At 37.9% G+C, this 22791-nt stretch overlaps 1 protein-coding gene across 2 annotated transcripts in view; it reads right to left on the bottom strand.

The window, feature by feature from the left end:
• The window catches only part of ptprt (protein tyrosine phosphatase receptor type T), a 328330-nt gene that overhangs the window by 80149 nt on the left and 225390 nt on the right, over window positions 1–22791 (bottom strand). For both annotated transcript variants that reach the window (XM_038696881.1, XM_038696882.1), the window contains one exon: window positions 17911–17943. In XM_038696881.1, the coding sequence (XP_038552809.1) occupies window positions 17911–17943 (33 nt within the window). The remainder of the gene's footprint in view (window positions 1–17910; window positions 17944–22791) is intronic.

Genomic DNA, 22791 nt, shown 5'->3' with positions numbered 1-22791 from the left:
GAGAGGATGACATTCAGTACTTCAGTAACATGTCGGGCAGTGTCTGTATATAATGGTAAATGTGGTTGAGTGAATGTTGATGAGATGTCCCTTGAGTGTGGTTGTATCCTTATGGGCTTTTTTTCTTCCATTCACTGTTCACATGTCATAGCTCCCATCTGTTGGCTATTTTCCATTGGCTATTTTGAGTCCTACCTGAACCTCCAGTTTTAGGTCCAATGAGACACCAGATGGCAGAAATGACAGCAAGCCATTACAATCTGACATCGACTGGTAGATTCACTAGAGCTTGCTGAAGTACCACAATGAACCAGATTTGTAATGTCCTCTCCTGCATGTAACTACCTCTAAAAGACAGAACTGTTCTATGGACCTGAACATACTGGAAGTGATAATTAGTGAGCCTCATTTTAATGTGAGTGTGATTCTGTTGTTTACTGCATACAGAAACCAGTGCTTCTTTCAACCGAATGAAATTATGTCAAAGGCAGTGCAACTTTTGAACTTCATGTGCTGTTCTTGAGTATGCTTCATTTCTATATGAGGAGACCAGCTAGGATATTTCCTAGAATATACAGTTGGATTCAAAGTATACATTTTCAGACTGGATATGCCATTAACAGGCCCCCAAAGCTTGTCACAGGCTTTAAACTATCATCAAAGCAAAGGCTTTCCAGCCTTTTGGTCATCTTGACAAATATTGACTGAGGCCCGCAGACCAATGGAATTAGTTCCTTAATTAATTCCTTTTATATGTGATATTTTCCCACTAAGGATAACAGAAATGTTATTTAAAGAACAGTGATCCACTTGTAAACCAGCTGACTGGAAAGTGTGATGTAACCTTGAAGAACATTACGCCCTTAAAGCTTTGGGTTGATCTGGGGATGCAGTGAAATCCAAAGAAAGCCAATAGGCACGGTGGGGTTTCCTTTACTTGATCCTAAAATAGCCCGTAATAGTTTCTTTTAATTATAATGGTTATATATCACTGTTTAGCTGCAACTTAAGCCTGTGTTTTCTGTGATCATCTTTTTATAACGTATGTGTGATATTTCATAGGAAACATCTCATTTGTAATGCTGATGGTCTCACATACAGCACTATTGAAGCTAAAGCATTTATATAGACCTTCTTCAGGGCCAAATTCCCTTGGATGTATTTGTCAGTCACTAACTGGTAAATTGACTGGTGGATCAGTCTCTTGAACTTGGTGTATCTCTTTAATGAGCACACTACCTGACCCTCCACAGCAAAGCACCATGGAACTGTTAAGTGAGACATTTCTGTCTGAAATGCACCACTAACTACAAGTCAGAGTATTAACTGTCTACTGAATTTCACTTAAATTTCAAAAACAACACACATTCTGTCACATTCCTTGATTGGCTTGCCATATTGTTGTAAAACAATACAAAGGGAAAGAAAAGTAGGGCTACTATTCTATAGTATTATATAGAATACATATATAAATTATATACATATTCTATCTGCTAACAGCAACAGTTCAAGAACAAAGTCAGTGCAGTTAGGCTTTGCAAGGCAAAACCATCCACATTTTCTTGAATTTCAATGAAGGGTCAGTGACTGATGAATTGACTTGCACTCTGTAGTTCATATCAACCACAAATATCTGCACATAGGGTCAGAGTTACCATCTAATGGCTTGTTGTTAAAATTCACTTCTGGGCTGTCATCCATGGCTACAAGCTGCTGCATGCCAGACAACCTAAATGCATCCTGAATAACTATTAAGTTTATTCAGAGAGATATGGGAAACCTATTGTGTATGCAGTTATGCATTGTTTTCATGCATGTACCTTGTCTACCCTATGCACCTAACTTGTACATGTGACTGTGTGTGTGTACAGGATGTGACTCTGTGGGTCATGTTAACATTACAATTGGTACCTTAGTTGTACAGATCCAGGGGAAAGGGCTGGACCAAATGTTAAAAGCATTCTTTGCCATGTTTGACCAACAGTAAACCATTTTTCCCCCTTGACCTAGTATGATTTGACATTACAATGGTTACTGTGAAAAAGGCCTGCAAGCTGACCCAAATGTAGATCCATATGCAAGTAGCCATGATGGTCATTGCAGGGGTTTACATTGTGTATTTATTTTCTTTTAGACTCAGAGAGCTTTTGAATGTACTTAAAAGCTAGGCTCTTGCATCTTACCCCAATATGTAATTTTGCATTAGTCCTGATCAGGAAAATGAGCATGGAAATCATATGGCATTGTAGTTATATAGTTAGTTGCTGAACACACATTACAAGATTATTAGAACAGCATTTGTTGGAAAGCTAGACACTGGTGGCTAATGAGCACCCCAGGCTGTATGTGGTAAACTGTGTCACACACATCTATGGGAGATTTCTCTACCGGCAGCACTGTAGTACCCCTGCCAACAAAAATCGTAAGAAATCTTTAAATAAATGCTTGTAGATCTAATATGAGTGAAGATTCTGCAACTGGATTCCCAGCTCAAATATGTTCAGAAACAGATTTTGGCTCTCAGAACTGGGGCCTCAGGAGGGAGGACTGAAGTTGAACCCTTCTCCCACTGGGACATTAACGATCAACTCTATCTTACTAATAATAAGGAATGAGCATTTCAAAAGGGAGTTTTAGTTGTATTCATGGTTGGGATTGAAGATAAGCTTTGATATCACTATTTTTGTTTGAAGTTTTATATATTTTCCAGTTAACACTAAAAATTGTGCACTGTCAGAACAGAGTGACCCATTATCCAAGTTTCTTAAAGTGTGTAAAAGCATTGTTTTTTCACATCAGTAACTGCTGTGCTTTGCAAATGAACAACAGATACTATCACTAATATGAGTATGAGTAATGCATCATTTCAAAATGGATCTTCAGTTGAGTCATATAAAAATCATTTCACACTTCTTTTTCTGAAGTCAACAGAAAAAACTCCTCCAGAATCCGCCAACACATTCTTCAACTTAGTTAAAGTGTCTGACATCTAGTCACGAATGGCATACAGTGGGCTGTGTGTATGTGTGTGTATGCATTTGCTATAATGCAGGCATGTGTGCTGTTTATGTGAGAAAACACTTTATCTCCTTGAAGGCTATGTAAGTACCGCATGTGCTGGACATTCAGTGTTTCGCCTGTGAGTGCTTGTACACGTGTCTGTTGTATTTGGCTACTGGTGCACACTGACCAGTGAGTGGGAGTGTTTCTCAGTGACCTATCACGAAACTGCCTATCACGCCTATGCTCCGTTCTGCATAGTCACTCCAAAAGACAAATTCGTACAAAAAATACCTTCCAAAAAATATCTTCAATGACTTGTCAGTTTCTCTCAACAAGTCAAAAAGCTTATATTATCAGTGATAGAGAGGAGCGAGAGGAAAATGAAGAACATTGCTTGAAGTGACATCTACTGCAAAAAGGCAACTGGTCAAACACAAGTTAAAAAAACTGATGAATATTGTTTTAGTTCTTGTTTACATGATTCAATTCTCATCAATACGTTAGAACTTTAAACAGACACACAGAAGCTTGTGATGTTCAATTTGCATCGGTTTTAACCAATTAGTGCCAAAAATGCACTTATCCAGTAAAAGTTCTTCAACCAGATTTTATGTGACCACACACCCAAAAGGACAAAGATCTCTCAGTTTACAGTGAACCAGAGCATTTTGCAGTGTTGACACCTCAGAGAATGCCTTCAGTAATAAACATAAATATAGTCCCTGATATTTTTAAAAAATAAAACCAAAACTAATGAGGCCAAACAAAAAATAGATAAGTGTAACTATTTGCTCTATAAGGTGAATCTCAGATGTATAAACAAAGAATATCCTTGGTTTGTCTGAGATAGGACTGAAACTACTGTGTCCTGTCCCCATATTTTGTTTCATTGCATTTGCAGAGCCCTATATGGGTGCAAAAGCAATAAACGAGAGGTCAGATGTCGAAGCAATGTTGCTTCATCTCTTTTCATCCCTATCATTCCACTGGCTCACAGAATACTGGTAATAATGTGTGTGTGGGACTGAGAGAGATATGCAAAGATATGAAATTAAATCAGTATCATTGTATATAAGTGTGTGCGTGGGTTTGAGTGTGTCTAGGTGATGAGCTGCACTTGCCCTTGAGTACTTAAGCAATTCAGCCAAGAGACAGAGTAATGAAAAATCACAGAGATTTTATAAAGCCAGAAACAGAACAGAGGGTGAAAATAGAACAAGAGAAAGTAGGAAAACAAATGAAACAGTTCAAGAATAAGCAAGGAAATGAGGAAAAAAGCCAACCACGGAAACAAGAGGGAGTGCGAGATTAAGGCGTTGGAGAGACAGATAGAAAATTGCAAGATGGAAAGGAGGAATGGCGCGGCAAAGTTTCTCCCATAATCATTTCCTTCCATCAATCCCAGATTCAACCTTCTTCTGCTCCACACCAATTTACAGGCAACGGAGCCTCAAAACCTCCTTTGTGATTGGAGCTTGGAGTGGCCTATTCCTGGCTATTTGACTGCACTTTGACAGAAAGTGGGCAGGAGAAGAGGAGGAGGAGGTGAGCAAAGAAAGGAAAGTCAAATGGAAAAGATGAAGAGGTGGATAGAGAAAGACGAACAAGAAGAAGAAGAGTGAAGAGAAAAAAGTTTAGGAGAAAGAATGGAGAGAAAGAAGGTTGGAATAGAGAAGGAGGCAGGATAAAGAGGTGACAAAGGAAGAGAATGCAGAGAAGCAGGTTTAAGGTAAAAGAAGAAGCAACAGACAGAAATGTGTGACTTGCGAGCAGAGGAAGGCCTTCTCATTCTCCCCCTCCTTTACACCTCTACCTATCACACATTCATCCCGTTAATGGACTCGTGTAAATGACAAATTCCTTGCATATTGTAAGTGGCAATGAGCACGACATAATCCTTTTTTAATGAATGTCATGGCGGTAGTTCATTAAGCACTAAGGTTACCCCGCCGGGTGTCGACTGCGGCAAGAATCATGGACTACTTTGTGCTCCTGGCGACGTTAATTGCAGGCCGTTTGATGTGTCGATAATGAGTGATGCATAGTGGATAAGTTGTTTTTTTTAGGGGAGTGAGATGAGAGCTTCTCCTGATGGATTTGTGAGGAGACGTTATTACTGAGAGACATGAGTTGAGACGAATGGAGTGAGGCGAAGCAGAGGGTACTTTTTGTGAACTCTTGAGTAAAAGAACTGCTTTTTAATCGTTGCTCATTTGATATATTACGTGTCATGAGCACTTGAAGGGTTCATTTCCCAAATGTTGGATGATGTGAAATTAATTACTGAAGTTCATTAGTATTTCGAAAATGTAGAGGATGCAGTACCGTGCTCTGATCCAACTTTCCCATTATGTTACTTCTTTGTAAAAGTAACAACATTTGTTTTAAATGTGTGTTATTGATTATTAAAATAAAGGTCTGTGTGACTATTGTTTAATTTGACAGTATCTTATGAAGGCCATCCTTTAACCAAGAACTTCTGTGACAGAATACATTTGTGCCATTAATTATAGAAATGGTGCTACATGGAATTTATGTACCGCCATATTTTAGCTAACTAGTTCTAAAATGATTGCCCACGCAACAACAATTTATAGGTTACCAATATTGTTCTTTTCCTAGAAAGTGATGCATGCATTTTGTTTTGTAGAAATCTGGCGAGTCAACGGGGGCAACCTTAAGGCATCCAATCACACAAACGAAACAACATTTGTTTCATGTCACGGGATTGACAGAACACCCGTATTATGGCTAGAATAGCTTCAGCCAGTCAGTTGGCAGTTAGATATCCTCGAGTTATCCCCATCCTGCACTGCAGTCAAACAGGCAGTCCCTCACTTCAGGATGACAGTGGTAGCTCCAGAAAAGGGCTGTAGGCGAAGCCCAAGCTAACTTTCATCTGTGTATCACAGGATTTAGAGGAAGACCCAGCAAGGGAGGGAGAGATTGAGGGATACAGAGAGATGAGGAAAGAGAGAGAGAGAGAGAGAGAGAGAGAGAGAGAGAGAGAGAGAGAGAGAGAGAGAGAGAGAGAGAGAGAGAGAGAGAGGACAAATACTCACACGCTGCAGGACCACAGGAGACTGTGACTTTAAATCCCTCTCTCATTTAACAGTAAACATCCTTGGGCTAAAGCTGTGTGTAAATGTACGTATAGACTGTATGTGAGTGTGTCTGTGCACATGCATATGTGCAGCTGGTATTTCTTAATTGCTAACTGTGTATGTGTGCTTTGTTTTTCTATCAGATCTTTAAAACATTAACATATTTCATTAACATATTTCTTGTTTTATGTGATATTTATCTGTGTATCTCATATTGTTTTAGTGTTTTGTTTAATACTGACTTTATGCACTTTGTAACCTAACTGTTTTTTGTTTTCTATAATGTTGTTTTTATTAGGATCCATAGGACAAACAATGATTTACTTTTGCGGCTAATACTGATTTTTGATACACTATATCAGCCAATATTCATTTTCTAATATAAAAACAATTTATTTTTATCACTGACTTTGTTGCATGACTTTGTATGTTAAATAAAGAAAAAAAAATTTCATGAAGGTCCCTGGAATCTACAATACCAGCTATGCCAATATATTGGTCAGGCTTTCTGAGGGACTCAAATTAAATTGTTACAAATAAAGGTGTTTGTGCATGTCTGGGTCACTGCGTGTTACTGCTACGTGTTCCAGATGTCTTAACATGTTCATTCCTTGTGTGGTATACTGTGCAGTTTGTGTGAGTTGTGCATTTGCAGGACTTATGTGAAGATATATGTTTGTGTATAGTAACTATATCCAGTAAATTTTTTATGAGTTAGTGTTAGCATATATGTGTCTGTAACACAGTCACATTGGAAGGACAGTCAAAAATGGCAGTGTGTATTCATTTTTTCCCCAACAGTGAAGGGTGCTGTCTTTCTAATTGTCAGTTTCTCACTGTAAAGAAGTCATTTCTGGTTGGGTCAAACAGCCTCGGGGTGGCTGTTTTAAGGAGAAGTGTTGGTATGTGATGACTGTTCGACTCAGTTAGGACTCTGCTGCAGATTTGGAGTAAATCTTCAGATGCTTTGAAGACAGATGGAGAAGCAGGGATTTTTAAAAATTCTCTGCAGGGATCTGTAGGTGAGCCCGGGGCAACAGAGCGCATGTGTTTGTGCAGGTATGCTGGTGTGTGCGTGTTTTTGTGTATTTGGAAGTGTGTATCTGTACGTGCTTGTGCATGTATGAACTGACAGTTAGCACTGTTCTTTTCTAAAAACGACTGCTAAGTTGCTCTTGAGTAATGTATTTAACTAATAGTAGGGTATTTAACTTCAAGCAGAATAGTGATAGTGAAAGTGAGACTTGGTCCGTATTGACATTATTAGCATCACACAGCTTTTTGTTTTACATTACATTTAGCTTTTATCCAAAGCAACTTACAATTGCTATATATGTCAGAGGATGCATGCCTCTGGAGCAACTAGAGGTTAAGTGTCTTGCTCAGGGACACATTGGATGTGGAATTGTACCCGGGTTTCTCACAGTAAAAGCATGTGTCTTATCCACTGTCCCATCACCACCCCCTGAAGCAGAATTGTCGGCTGCACATCCATGATGCAAATCTCCCATTCCACCACATCCCAAAGGTGCTTTATTGGATTGAGATCTAGTGACTGTGGAGGGCACTGGAGTAAAGTGAACTCATTATCACGTTTAAGAAACCAGTTTGAGATGATTTGAGCTTTGTGATATGGTGCATTATTCTGCTAAAGGGATGGACATGGGCAGCAACAATACTCAGGTAGGCTGTCGCGTTTAAACGATGCTCAGTTGGTGCTAAGGGGCCCAAAGTGTGCCAAGAAAATATCCCCCAAACTGTTACACCACCACCAACCTGAACCATTGATACAAGGCAGGATGGATCCATGCTTTCATGTTGTTCACTCCAAATTCTGACCCTACCATCTGAATTTTGAAGCTCAAATCAAGACTCATCAGACCAGGCAACATTTTTCCAGTCTTCTATTGTCCAATTTGTGGTGAATTTTAGCCTCAGTTTCCTGTTCTTAGATGACAGGAGCACCCGGTGTCGTCTACTGCTGCTGTCCATCTGCTTCCAGTCTGCCCATTCTCCTCTGACCTCAACAAGGAATTTTTTTTCCACACAACTACCACTCTCTGGATATTTTCTCTTTTTCAGACCATTCTCTGTAAACCCTATAGATGGTTGTACGTGAAAATCACTGCAGATCAGCAGTTTCTGAAATACTCAGTCCGGCACCAACAACCATGCTACGTTCAAAGTCACTTAAATCCCTTTTCTTCACCATTCTGATGCTCGGTTTGAACTTCAGCAAGTTGTCTTGACTATGTCTACATGCTTAAATGCATTGAGTTGCTGCCACGTGATTGGCTGATTAGCAATTTGTGTTAACAAGCAACTGAACAGGGGTCCCTAATAAAGTGGCCAGATATTTCCATTAAGTCAACTAACTTTGAAATTCTACACAGAATCCTTGTCTGATTGTTGTCTCTACTTCATTAACTTTCATGACTTATTTAATCTATAGACTGTAGACTATAAAACTGATTTGAGTAGCATTACAGGTATGGAAACTATATTAGGGTGAATGATAGCCATGACAGATCATTTAATTGAATAAATAGGTTTTTGGAAGCTCCAGAAAGTGTCAATGCTGAAAAGCACAACAGTGATAGCTCGTTCCACTTAACTAAATATATGTTCCTTTGGAGTTCTGATTTAGTGCCGCCTGCCAAATGGCCTACATTTTGCTTTATTTGCCTACATTGTAAACTTTGTACAATGCATCTAGTTGGCTGGTAAAATAAACAAGCAGGTGAAATGTGGATTCTAAAGTGGCCAGAGGAACATTTGTTTTTCAGCATGCTGTCAGGATGTCTTTAAAGTTTTGAATATTTTGAGAGAAACAATATATGTCCTCCAATTCATTATGGGGTTAAATATGATACAAGTCAAACAGGATACAGGAAAAGACAAAACGTTTACAGAAATCAAAAGCTAGTCATAATGAACAAATAATGGGCTGAGAAAGGAGTTATTCCTGATGTGAAATCTCTACTTACAGGTAATAAGAGTAGGAATAAGCATGTCTTCTGAAGCATGGTGAGGTGAGGCCGATGATGACAACAGAGCAAGACCCAGAAGAAGGACAAACACATTGGATTAGTTCATGGTTTGAATGAAAAATTATTTTTAACTCGTTGACATTTTAAACTGATGTTTTTCTTCCCATTGTTTCAATTTGTCTTCTTATCTACCTGTACAATCTGTCTATCTAACTGCTGCTGGCTCGTCTGTTTGTTTGTCCTTAAACAAAAACATTAATATTTTGTTGTCTATCAACTTTGTGTCTCTGGATTTGTTTCGTAAAGCTTTTACAGATGCTACATAGTTGCCTGCCAATCTGACAGTTTGACAGTATGTCGATTTAGTTGTCCGGCCATTTGCTGAATTTTTCTCTGCTGCCTGTCAGGCCAATATGTTGTCTCTATTTAGTTTACTTTATCTTTACAAGAAGATAGGCCATTTGAAGGCTCATCAGACCATCTATGAAGAATTTTACGCTCGTCTCTAGCAAAACTTATCCCAAACACTCCTCTGTAAATCAGCTTTGACATGGTCAGTCATCAATCAAATAAATTAGAGGTAATAAGGCGCTATATGGCTGGTGAAATCATAATTTCACTACCCCAAAATACTTTTTCTCAAGAGACTGGCCTGTTAACTTTTGAGAGATGAAAACATAGACATTATACAGAATTCATCTATCATTCACACTTGTGCCCATGCTAATGATTTATCACACACTACATTGAACAATAGCTGGTAATAGTTGTATGATTGGTATTATTTATAATGAGGAGAATAATACTAACACTATTAGTGGTTTTAAATATATGGTATAAAATGAAAATTCAAAATCTGCTAAAATATAATTTAGCTTAGGTAACAAGGTTTGTTTTTGGACCATCTTCAAGTGAGAAACCATGAATTCATCCACTGTACAATGATAGTACAGCAGATATCCATCTCAAACCCCCTCAGTTTTGGGTGGTGGAAAGTAATCCATTGTAGTTCAAAAAGAATAATGTTATTTTATGCATCATAGTAGACAAAAGTACATGCTAAATTTGAAAAAATGTACATTAGATGCATTTACAGCACCAAACATAAAACTTATATAAATAGATTAAGATTAACATTTAAACTAAAACCCATGTAGCTTTAGAGCTGCCTAACTTTGGAGACGGCATCTCTGTTACTGATGACTGTTTGTACTTAACATAGTGAATGCAATTGTGTGACATGGAACACTGGATCAACTTGATCTACCCAGGACACATGGATATTTCACTGTCTATGTTCTCACGACCTCACAGATGACCAACAGGCCAGTCAGCCTAAAATGTTTGTATTAGTTTAACCTGAATTTTTTAAAAGTCTGTAGGGAAAACAATAAAGCAAAAACAAATAAAAATATAAACAAAAGATGCACATCTGATGCCTCCACCACCAACAGACTGGTTGATAGATAGATAGATATGGGAGCAGGAATGATAGAAAAGAGCAAAAATAGAAAATGGAAGTTTGGCAGAGGAACAAATGGAAGCAGAGATGATTCTTCAGTTAGATGAAGAGTGTGTGGTGTTGCTGTGAGGATTACAAGGCCACAATAGTTTTACACTGGATTTGATTTAAAGGGCTAATTCAGAGAAAATGCAATACATATTATTATTAGGAATTATTTTAGATATCCGCAGAATGTATTTGAGAAAGTAAATTGCATGGTAGGGGGTGCTACTACAGACTGTCCAACGAAGGTTGAGGTCAAGGGCAACTGGACTTGGTTGAAGAAAAACTAGAAGACGTTTCGTCCCTCATCCAAGAGACCTCTTAAGTTCTGACTGACTGGAGGGGGAAACTCGGCTATTAAACCTCTGTGAGATCGTTAGCCAGGATTGTCGCTACCACTGGTTTGTTAGTGCTCCTGGCTGTGGTAACGACAGTCGTCACGGTCGTTAGAACCACCTGTGACCTTTGCTGGATAACTATGACCTGAATGACTGAGAACCTTCACAGACATACTACAGACTGCATTCAGCTACCTATCCCTCTATCTAAAAGAATAAATGTAAAACCAAAAGGAATGAAAGGAAAAAAAGGAGAAAGAAAGCTGATACGTATTCTTTCACTCACTGCTGTTTCATTTAAATAGCCTTTACATACACATACACCTATCATACATATCTCCTCACTTCACACAACTTGACACATGTGCGCACAGACACAACACACCCACTATTCACTATAACTAAAAAAAAAAACAAAAAAAAAACATACCTAAACATATAAACACACACACACACTCACACACAGACACACACACACACATTCTGATATACTCATAACTTCTTTTAGGGCTCTGCTGACACTGTCCTTATGATATTAATAAAGTGTAGAGCGCTGAGAACCCAGCTGTAAAAGCCACAGCCGTTAAAACTGGTCGTAAATATTAATACAGTGTAGAAAAAACACTCCACCAGGTGTGTGTATGTGTGTGTGTGTGTACGAGTGAGTGAGAGAGACAGACAGAGTAAGAGATAAGGTTCATGTAAGAGAGGTGGTGATGCATCTGTCAGGATTATGATGATAATGTATTTGTATTTATTGGTTTGTTTTACGTGTGTTTATATGTATATCTCCACGCGGGCATGACTTTAATGTTCATATCTGGATCTCAGTTTCGGTGCACATTCCAGTTAGGGGCACTTGGCGTAAAGACAGGCTGAGAATTTATATATATCTTTTTCCAGTTTATGCGTTGGGACATATTTATCAGAAACAGACACCAACAAATTTACTTCAAGGATGCACAGTATTGAAATGTGTGACCATATCACCCTAACCAAAAGTCATCTGCTGTACTGTACCTGATGCTTGGTGCAGATGTCTAGAACGAGCACCTCTCCTGGTTTATAATTAAACACTACACTGCTCACAAGTGTTTGCAATTAGGAGATGAGATGAGTACAAATTACTTCAGCTCAAATGGCATAAACCTATTAACAAATATTTGCTATTCAATTTTTCATGTAGCAGGCAGATCCTGGAGAACATCCAATCTAAGACACCGACTGTCACAGTTCTGCCTCAAGTGAACATTGGTGCACACAGTGTGCAGGGTGAAGTTAAAGTAAGTGTGATATGGAAAAAGTGGAAAATCTGACAGAGTATCCAATCAAACCTGAAATCCATCATATGTTTACTTTAAATAAATGTAATTATAAGCCTATTGCCTGTTCAAATGCAGCTCCTGCACCGATCTGCATTATTTCGAGCCAAAATAGTAACAGTGGACTCAAACGTCAAGCGCATTTGGTGGATCTTTCCATCAGTGGCCAAGTTATGGAGGTGTCAACAATTCATGGTGGCTTTGCCACTTTCTGAAAGCCCCTGCTGCAAGTGTCTAATGTGATGCTCAATCATCCTGTTTCAGTAGGAACCAGGATAATTTTCAGGAAGAAATAATAGCAAGGGCTTTTAAAAGCTTTTGGAAAGACACAGCAAGTTGGACATCATCCAATCATGTTGAATCACATTAAACTATGAAACTTATTTGATAAAAATGTTCAAATGTCAAATATACAATATTGTACATTTAATAATAGTTTTAATACAATAAAACTAAAGTAATGCCATATACAACTTAATACAGTAACCTTAATTCACATGCAAACATGTTCATAATGGGAAATAAAAAACTGGAAAAAAAGTTTATAAAATGGCCACCACCTAGTCAACACACACACACACACACACACACACACACACACGCACATAGTTTATCATACCTATATATATGAATAGTGTGTCATGAAAGACTACTGTTCCTTTCCCTAAAGAGTGAGTTGGATAAAAATATCTCACATAACAACACACATTTTCTCTCTCATCCACACATGCATGCAGGCCGACAATCTGTCATCTACACACTGAAGTTCACCCACAGGCTGGCATGTATACAGTCACATATGTACACAAACACACAAACGTGTATATGAGGCCCTTTACTGAAAGATGTTACACATACGTGCTCCCAGTGTGGCTTATTAGCACCTCATTACAGCCAATTCAATCGATGGGATGGGTAGAACACAGATGTGCAAATGTTGACACACACACACACACGCACTAACTGTAGAGCATGTTGTTAGTTATCTGTGGAAGGAAGATTTCTTATCTATTAAAGTCTTAGTAAATTTCCATAGTCAGGTTATGTTGCTGAAGATGAGCATATTTATCTAATATAATGTTTTGCTATGTTAATAGTTTCTTTATGTATGAACACTTTAAAGAACAATATCAGTTTATTTTTGTCTCATATTTATATGGATAAACAATTTGCTTAGAATTGTAAATTTGGGCAGGTGAATTTTGTAAAAAAATAATACAATGTCATTACGTCATTATGATACAAATCTGTTGAAAATCAATGTACTGAATAATTTTCTGTATACAAATCCATAGTTTATAGTATCTAAAAAGGAAAATGTCAAGTTATTACCAAAGACTTTGAAGAGCTACTCCCTCATTTTACTATAGTTAAAAAATACAAGTAGTTTTACAAAGCAGCAAAACGATAAAGGTTTTCACCTTCATTTTTACCTCAAAATAATTTGGCTTTAACTGTGGATTTAACTGTTGATTTGTTTGTCTGACAGCTTACTAAGATAGTCCGCATTATACAGCTGTGACTCTCAGTACATCCCCGGGTCTCATCAATTGAAGTGGAGAATAAAATGTTATTATAACCAACAGAAATGGACGGGAGCCATGGAAATAAGTCCCAGGTTGAAAATAATGGAATGTTCTTTAAACATTCTTGTCCCATGTACCAGTTCACCTGTGCGCACATATATATATGTGTGTGTGTGTGTGTGTGTGTATGTGTGTACGTGTGTAAATGGCAGGCCATCATCCATTATAACAGTGCCGTAAGTGGACCATCAAGCATTTATCTCAGCAAGCAGCAGAGTCCATTATTCAACCATGTGTCACATCTGCGGAATGGGGGTCAAGTCCAGCTGTGTGTGGGTATGTATGTGTGTGTTAACACTGCCAAATTATCTGTGAATAAGTACAAGTTTAGCATCTGTCAGCATGGAAGCACTCAGGACTCTCAAGTGTGTGTGTGTGTGTGTGTCTGTGAGTGTGTGTTTGTGTGTGTGTGTCTGTGAGTGTGTGTGTGTGTGTGTGTTTAGAGACTGAAAGTCCACTGCAAATACACGCACACACACACACACACACACACACACGTACACTTCAGACCACTTGGCCTTGTAAGAGCCTACCATGGGCAGTGGAGTCCATTCCCTGGGCTGACATCAGCTACTAATCGCCTCAGTTCTCTTGTCATAGACTAAGCCCCTGAGGGTGCAGTATATTGTCTGGAAAGAGCATGTGTCCTTTTGCTGTCTCAGTGTGGAGATTCATTATTTATTTCTTGACTTTCTAGACGAGGTCGAGTGGATGGGTTTTAGATCCTAATAAATCAACAGTCACAGATGTGCATTTTTAAAATTCTCTGTTCTCAGGGAGCAATGTTGCTCACAAAATCAAATTGTGGTGCCTGTCTTTTGTGTACAACAACAACAATTCTATCTACAACACATTCTCACTCCCCACTCATCATATATTGACGCTTGGTCAAGGCCCTTTGCCGTCACCTTTTAACGACCTGGGCACCCCTTTAGTGTTATTTATTGACGTGTAGGGCTCCAGGGTTAGACTTTCAAAATAAAACGCTAGCGTTTCGAAACATCGCCATTTTGAAACAGCTCGTAAAGTTGTGAAACGTTGCAGTTTGGTTAGGTTTAGGTACAAAAACTACAAGGTTAAGGTTAGGCAAAGATCATGGTTTAGGTTAAAATGACTATGTATGTCAGTTAACACGTAAGTTTACTACCGTCACTTACGTCAATTTACATAACTTGCCTAAATAAAACTATTTAATGTTGACTTTTTGTTTCACACAGGAAACTAACCCCTGTCTCCTGGTTCAAAGTCTGGGTTCTGGCCCTCGATCCATCCATCCACCACAACCACCTCCTTAACTCAGTCTTTTCTGTTAAATATCATATACCTACCTTTATCGTCAAAAACTGACGCTACAGGGCTTCCCCCACTGTGTTGAACTATGATGCTATAGGGATCCCCAGTGCGTTACAAACTGATGACAATGGCACTTGACCATACGTCCATATGTGACGAGTCAGGGAGTGACGGGTTGCTATCTACCAAATTTTTTCACTTTTTACATCCCACTAACTATACTAAATAAGTAAGGATCAAAGCGCAAAGGTGTTGTGTTTAATGTCTTAATTAATCATAGGTGTGTGTGTAACATGAATTAATCAGTGTCATCCCCCTTTCCTTTTAAAAGCCAAGTGTGTGCGCAACTGCTGCATTGCTATTTAAATGGTGGATGAATGGCGCATTATCACATTATAAAAAAACATCAATTAATACATTTAGGAGGGGGGCATCATGACGTGTGAGAGAAAGGGAGTGTGCGAGTATGGACAGAAGTGTCAATGGGATATAAAAATTTTATTTGATTTGTGCTTGTCTCCTCTGGGAAACGATGCACTGCTTTGTTATAAACTATGATGAACTACTGTGGGTCTTCCAGGTGAATTTTTTAGTGTGTGTTGTATTAATGTATGAGTGTTTTCTCACTTTCTTACTTTAAGGTTTAGAAAGGCTGCTGACAGTCATTTAAACGATTCCATTCCAATGGCCCTATCTTACACCTAGTGCTGGGTGTAAAAGAGGACTTACACCTGGCACCGGTTGTAAGATAGGACCCTTAAGGTTAAGGCAGGGCTAAACTAAAACCTCCTTAGTTGAGGTTAAGGTGAGGTTTAGTTAATGTAAACCATTCTACCATGACCTCCACATCTGGTGCAGTGGATAAAACACATTGCTTTGGTGTGAGAGACCCTGTGATCACTGTGACACATCCACCAATATGTCCCCGAGCAAGACACTTAACCCCTAGTTGCTCCAGAGGCGTGCAACCTGTGATATATATATAGCAATTGTAAGTCTCTTTGGATAAAAGCTTCAGCTAAATGAATATATGTAATGTAATGTAAATATGTTCAATGTCAAACAACTTCTTTAAAATTAAAAAGCGCAACTTAACATAAATTTACAAACCAAGGATTTCACAGAGATACAGGTTGAAGTACAAAGATTTGCAGCTTTAAAAGCAGGCTGGGTTTTTATTAGAGAAATATGACTCCAAAGCGATTGCTACCATGACGGGAACTGAGAGGATTGTCTTTGAGCTCAGGATAGTGTAGGTGGAGATATTTGTGAACCGTCACATTTCATTCCGGAAGATATTACCACATATCTCCCTCTTAATCTCCCAACTCTGTTATATTTGTTGAAGCCAAACATATAATTTATGATCTACAAAGTTGCACTAATTATTTATCCCTTTTTTTCAAATATTGGGGGCGGCTGGCTGGCTTGATTCTTGCTTCTGAAAATCCTCTATGATTGTTTGCATTTTGGAGAGATGTAATCAATTATGCCAACGTACTCCCACTATAGAAAGCAGCAGAATCTGGAGCACTTTATCTTTTTGTTTGTCTGACTTTCTCTTTTTCTTTTTAATGGAAAATTGACTGCAAGTGTAGGCATTTTTGCAAACAACATAATTATTGACAATGCATCAACAGCAAATGACTAAGGAAGTATTGGACGGACAATCCAAAGATCTCTCACTATACTGAGGCAATGAGAGGAAAATTATGATGCAATGAAAGTCTTCACAGATGATGGAGCTATGGTATTTGTTTTAAATGTGCACTTTTTACAAAACAAAATAAATAAATAAATCTGAAACCACAGATGACGTGCAATAATGATGTAAATGCACAGATGACTTGAAATAAATAATCAAATATATCAGAGAAGGTTTACCAAAAGCATCTTACATTAACTAACTTGTCTCACTGTTAAATAATAATGATTTCAAACATCACATGTAGCCATTTTAAAAGTCCCATTTACACCTGAATATTTTGCTCAAACATCACTGCACTTATTTCCTACAATAAAAATTCAGCCATCATACAGAAAACAGATGAATACACGCAATTGATGCTAATATGGTGAAGATGCAAAACAAGTGCATAAATGAGGACTTCTATAATGGCTTGCATTAGATTCTCAAAGGAATAGGAAAACTTAAATTTCACCCACTTAGTGACACAGATCTGGGCGATAAATCACAGCGAGAGAAGCACAAACTCCATGTGGTTTCTCAGTGCTAAAGGAGAAAATTACACGAGTGCCACAGAGATTAAAGTATTATGTTTTTCATGTTTCACACTCTTACAGAAAAAGGATGTGTAGCTCCCAAAACATATTTGACTGTTCCTTAGGCCAGCACATACTGTGGCTCTTTTTAACAATTTTGAGATTTGTAACCACATCAAATACAACTTGAATGCGCACGCTGTCAGCACATTATTGCTGTTAAAAGGTAAGGCAAGGTGTGTGCTACCCCAAGCTAAGTTAGAGTTTTATTCCAAATTAGATACTTGTTATTTAAAGAGCTCAAACAGTGAGAGGTAGCAAAAAAAAAAGAAAAGATAAATAGCCTAAATTGGGTTGAAATGTTATTTCCCTGGAGTTTAACTTTTCAATCACAGTAATACTGGAAATACCACATCCATTTTCCAGGTGTAGCCTTAGTCATAAGATGCATTTGGAAAACTACTGAAAGCCAGAAGAGGCAAGGTGAGAGTCTCAGTGAGGAACGGAGTGGATGCATTGATGTCTAGAAGTGAATATACAATACCCCACGCTCAGAGTTCTCCATGTGTGAATCTCTCTATCGGAGCAAGGGCAAGGCAGGTACAGGACAGGACAGGGAGGGGTGGAGCAAAGACAGGAAACAGGAAGATATAGAAAGACATTAAAGGGTGTGAGACTTGATTTAGAAAGGTTGTGGTGAAAAACCTGAGAGATCTTTTTCTTTTTTTTTATCTTTTTTTCAATTCCCTCAATTCATTTTTCAATTAATTCCCTTTTGTTATTGTTTGGTTGACACTGACCACACCGAAGCAAAATGCGGACCTAGCTCTGAAAGCTGCTGCCTCTCTTTTCCAGCATTGCTGTTGTTTTCACTAGCTATGGTAAAATTGCTTACAGCATTTTGTTCTCAGCCTGAATCCATGTAGGCAAAAAAGCTGTAATTTTATTATTTTCTGGCATATATCCAGTGTCATGGCTGTCTGATACAGACAATGAACTCACCGCTGAAACATTTGTACTCCCATTCTCTTTGTTTTGCATGGCTGTGACAATCACAATCCTTTTTTGCTAATCCTTTAACATTAAGTTTAAACTGTTGCACATTGCAAAACACACACTGTTGTGTCTATGTCTGGAGAACTGTGACAGGAGAACTGTGACAGGAATGAGTTGTGATAGGCAAATCTTTATCTGTTTTGGCAGCCGTGAAGAGGTCAGACCTGTCCCGTATGGGTTGAAAAGCAGACTTTGTCTTGCAGCATAAATCACCACTGTGTGCCAGTTTCTGGGATGTCAGTAGATTTTTAGCAAGGGTTAAGTGATGTATCAAGATAGAGAGTGTTTCTCAATTTCTCAAAGAGGGCCCCATAAAAACTTTACAAAGAAAACAAGTCTGGAGACGCAAGAAACATTAAGTTATTTCAGTCAATAGGACTGTAAAGAGAAGCTTAAAGCCATATTGAGTAGAAAAAATACATTTTACCCTATGTCTTTGAATTTGAAGAAATCCTGTCATCACTGATGATAGTGAAATACTATTGTCAAACTGTCTTAAATAATTTTCTTTTTCTTGTAGAGAGAAAACCAGTGATTTCATTTCACCAAAGTTAATAGTAGAATGTTGAGCAATTGTGAGGAGCGCTTCAATTAAATCCTTGAAACTTTTTTTCTGTTTAGCAAAAGGGACAAATTTATTTTTTTAATTATTCACTGGGAGGCATAAACTTACGATCACAACACTCATTTGACTGATGTACATTGCTCTTCCAGAAAAACAGCAATACAGTATTTAGTGACATATGAATTTAAGATAGTTTCAAGAAAGTGGAAAACCAACAGGATATTTAAGGGAGAAAATATCATATGAAGCCATGGGATGTTTGCTTATTAATGTTACGGTTGCTGTTGTTATACATACACACACATGTTGTTGAGAGAATGAGAGTGATTGGTAAGCTGGAATGGATCAGCAGAAAAGTAATGGATGCACAATTTGCACATGTTCTTGTACAATATTCACGCAAAAGCATGGTGCTCTGTATCTGCGTACACTTGGCACATGGTAAAACAAACTGAAAGAAATTTACAAAGAAATCATTGAGCTACTTTATAAAATACCATTTAAGCACAATTTTCCTTACAGCGCAATGTGTTTTAACTACTCACATATTCTAACTTTCAGCTGACTTATTTAAACTTTAATTTAGGATCAGTTTGAATTATAGTTATACGTTAGATTTTATTGTACTTGATAAAAGGATGCCACTTATGATATTTCCTTTCATCCAACGGCAACAACAACTGTGACTGTGTTACCTTCCCTTGCGCATTTACTTGTAAAATCACTGTTAGGATAATACTATACAGTATATACATTATATCCGTGGTAAAGAAATTAAGTTTCTCCAGTGGAAATCTAGCTCTTGTAACCAGGTTTCTCTAATCCTTTACACTAGAGGTGACCCCAAAGGGTTGAAGATTTCGATGCTTCATTAGGAGCCTGATTCGACTGCCAATCTCACAGTCGAATCTTTACAAAAACGAGGATCAAGCCATTTCGACAATATGGGAATGCTCAATGTCTGATTTTACATAGAACTACCAGTTTTCTCCCAAGAAGTTAATATATAGCCTATTATGATATAAATATCTACATATGATGCTGTAAAAAATAAATGTACAGTATACAGGACTATTTCATTTTATATGTATATATATATATATATATATATATATATATATATATATATATATATATATATATATATATATATAATGTACAGGATTAATGAATAGAGATACTTAGTTGGGGACAACCCTACTTTACAATGATTACAGGATCTGGATGTCTAATATACAACATGTCAGAAATCTGGTTGAATCTGGTGAACTCAATGACTCACAACTGAGAGCTACATTGCACAAGCACATTGTTTAGTATGCCTATTCTCTAGAATAACTAATTTCAATTTGGTAACACACACTCAGCTACTCAACCAGCAAAAGCAATATACATAAACCAAACCCTGTGCATCTGTATTTGTACTTATATCATTAACTGTACTAACAACATGGTTTTACTGTTTAGGACCATTTGATGAAAATGCTATAGGAAACTTTGCAAAACAATCCACTATCTAAGGTGGCCTTCTCTTCTTGGCAGACAATATAGCAAACATATTTAGACTCTGGTAGTACTGGGAAAGAATAGAGTGTATTTACACATAAGCATTCAGAAATAAATTAGTCTGAATTTAAAAAGGAAGTGTTACTATCAAGGACACTGAAGAGCCAGAAAGATGAGAAAACATTTTGGTCTGCGCTTGGCCGAGAGCAGTGTGTCTGTGTTTGCAACCATTTCTGTCCACAGACCCATCTGGAGTTCTCCCTCTTTCTCAATCTGTGTGTGTCCATGTGTGTAACAATCCATGGCTCTACCCCAGTCAATTTTGGCTTCAAATGCTTAATAAGCAATATCAGGGGGTCAACATACACACCCACACACATAAAAAAAGAGATGGTGATATGACACTGACCTTGATGACACCAGTATTTTACATCCAGCCACGAAAAAAAACAAAACAGTCACTGCCAGCTCTCTCTCTCTCTCTCTCTCTCTCACACACACACACACACACGATCTCTCTAACTGTTCTGCTAAATACACCAACAAAGTCATCACTATTAAAATATTGGACATTCTGTGCTTCAGATTTGCTTCTGTTTGTGTATGTGTTATGTGTATTTGTGTGTAGCTGTGTGGATTAATCTTTGTGTGTTTGCATGTACATTTACTCCAATGTGTATATCTCCTATCAAATCTGTGACTTTGCATGTGTGTGTGTACATTTACATCTTTCTTTCATTCGTACTGGAATGCCACATTTGCTTGTCAACTATAGCCATAGTTGTGTGAGTGCTATGCCTTTGTGTGTGTGAGAGAGAGTGTGTAGACAGATCTGGTGGCGACTAATATTTTGTCTAGCAGCATCAATAGCCCGTGGTAGGCCTACTGTGATTCAGATAACAAGTCATACTCCATCTACAGTCTCTATGCGACATCATGATTCGTTACATGCCAGAGCAGGCTCACAGAGTTATTTTCAGTCAGTTTCAGTAATTTGATACAGCCCTTTGTCATTTCTTTCCAAGAACCTCAACAGTCATTGTTTAACTGATGGGCAGAAAGATAGTCTTTCTGAACGAATATGCTGATGAACTACATCATCAGTTCCTGTTGACCCAGGACCCCCTGGCCCATAAGCCAGTGTTGCAGTGCTTAATGTCGCTGGCTGATCAAACACAAGCCTAGTGACTGCTAAAACTTGTAGACAGGATTTGATCATACTCTAAAAGCACTATATGCCACTCGTATCAATACAAGAACTACGAAGAATAATTTAATGTATTGTTATTGTTTCATTTAAACACTGTTTTGTAGTAATAAGTATACAAATAATCTCCATAATAATACATTTGGATGAGGTTTGGAATGAAACTTTCTGCACAAATGTATATTTAAGGCCAGAATACAAAGGATAATGTGAAAAGGCAGATTTTCAAAAAGCCATGAAGTACAAGCATTGCATTAGATGTCTGGATGTGCCTCACATAGCCAGGCTTGACCCAAAAAATGTATTTACTTGTTGGCTGATATATCTTAATTTGTTTGCTTTTTCTTTGAGCTGTTTACTTCTGAGCTGTCTTCTATCTTTTTTTTTTTGCTATCTACCAAGTAGGCCCATCAAGGTTGAGTCTTTTTTTTAAAGGTTGACCCGGTCATGAAAGCAGTAAAAAAGCTTCACATAAACTTAAATCACAAAACATGGTGGCAGGATCAGAATTCTAAAGAGCTTGGATGAATGGAAATAGGGGTGAAAAAAGTTTAAACAACATATTTTCCTTCAATTTTCAGTTTCAGAGACATCACCTTTTCTCAATTACTTAGTCGAGGGCTTCTTCACTGGCATCACACAAAAACTAAGTAAGTATGTAGGGAGCTTTAGGGACATTAATAATTCATCTATTCTCCTCTCAACCCTTTTATGAAAAGTGTATCTTCCGGTGCTAGTTGTTTGAGCCCTCGGGGCCACCTGGTTGTAGAAACATCAAATCCCCATTAAGACTTCAGCAATGTCCAGTGTTATTCACTTTTACATCACATTATCAGCAACATCGCAAGGCTTTTCCTTGAAAAATGAAGTCCATTTGGAACACATGTAACAGAGTTCTGAAAGATTAATTGGAGAGTTGTGTTCCACTTCCCGTCAAAGTTTTGTCAAGGAATAATTTATGGGCTCTGAAAGGCATGTAAAACACTTTAGATTTAGAAAACACTTTTTCTGCCAGCCGGACAACTGGCTAAAGTGTGAGGAATGAAATATAGATGATCCCAGAAAACAGCCTATGATATGGTAATAAACCT

The sequence above is a fragment of the Micropterus salmoides genome, unplaced genomic scaffold (assembly GCF_014851395.1).
Source record: "Micropterus salmoides isolate LMB-PRFRI ecotype aquatic unplaced genomic scaffold, ASM1485139v1 Ms_hic_scaffold_4, whole genome shotgun sequence".
Classification (NCBI taxonomy): Eukaryota; Metazoa; Chordata; class Actinopteri; order Centrarchiformes; family Centrarchidae; genus Micropterus; species Micropterus salmoides.
The sequence above is the reverse complement of the archived record's forward strand: the minus strand, read 5'-3'. Positions and strand labels throughout refer to the sequence as shown.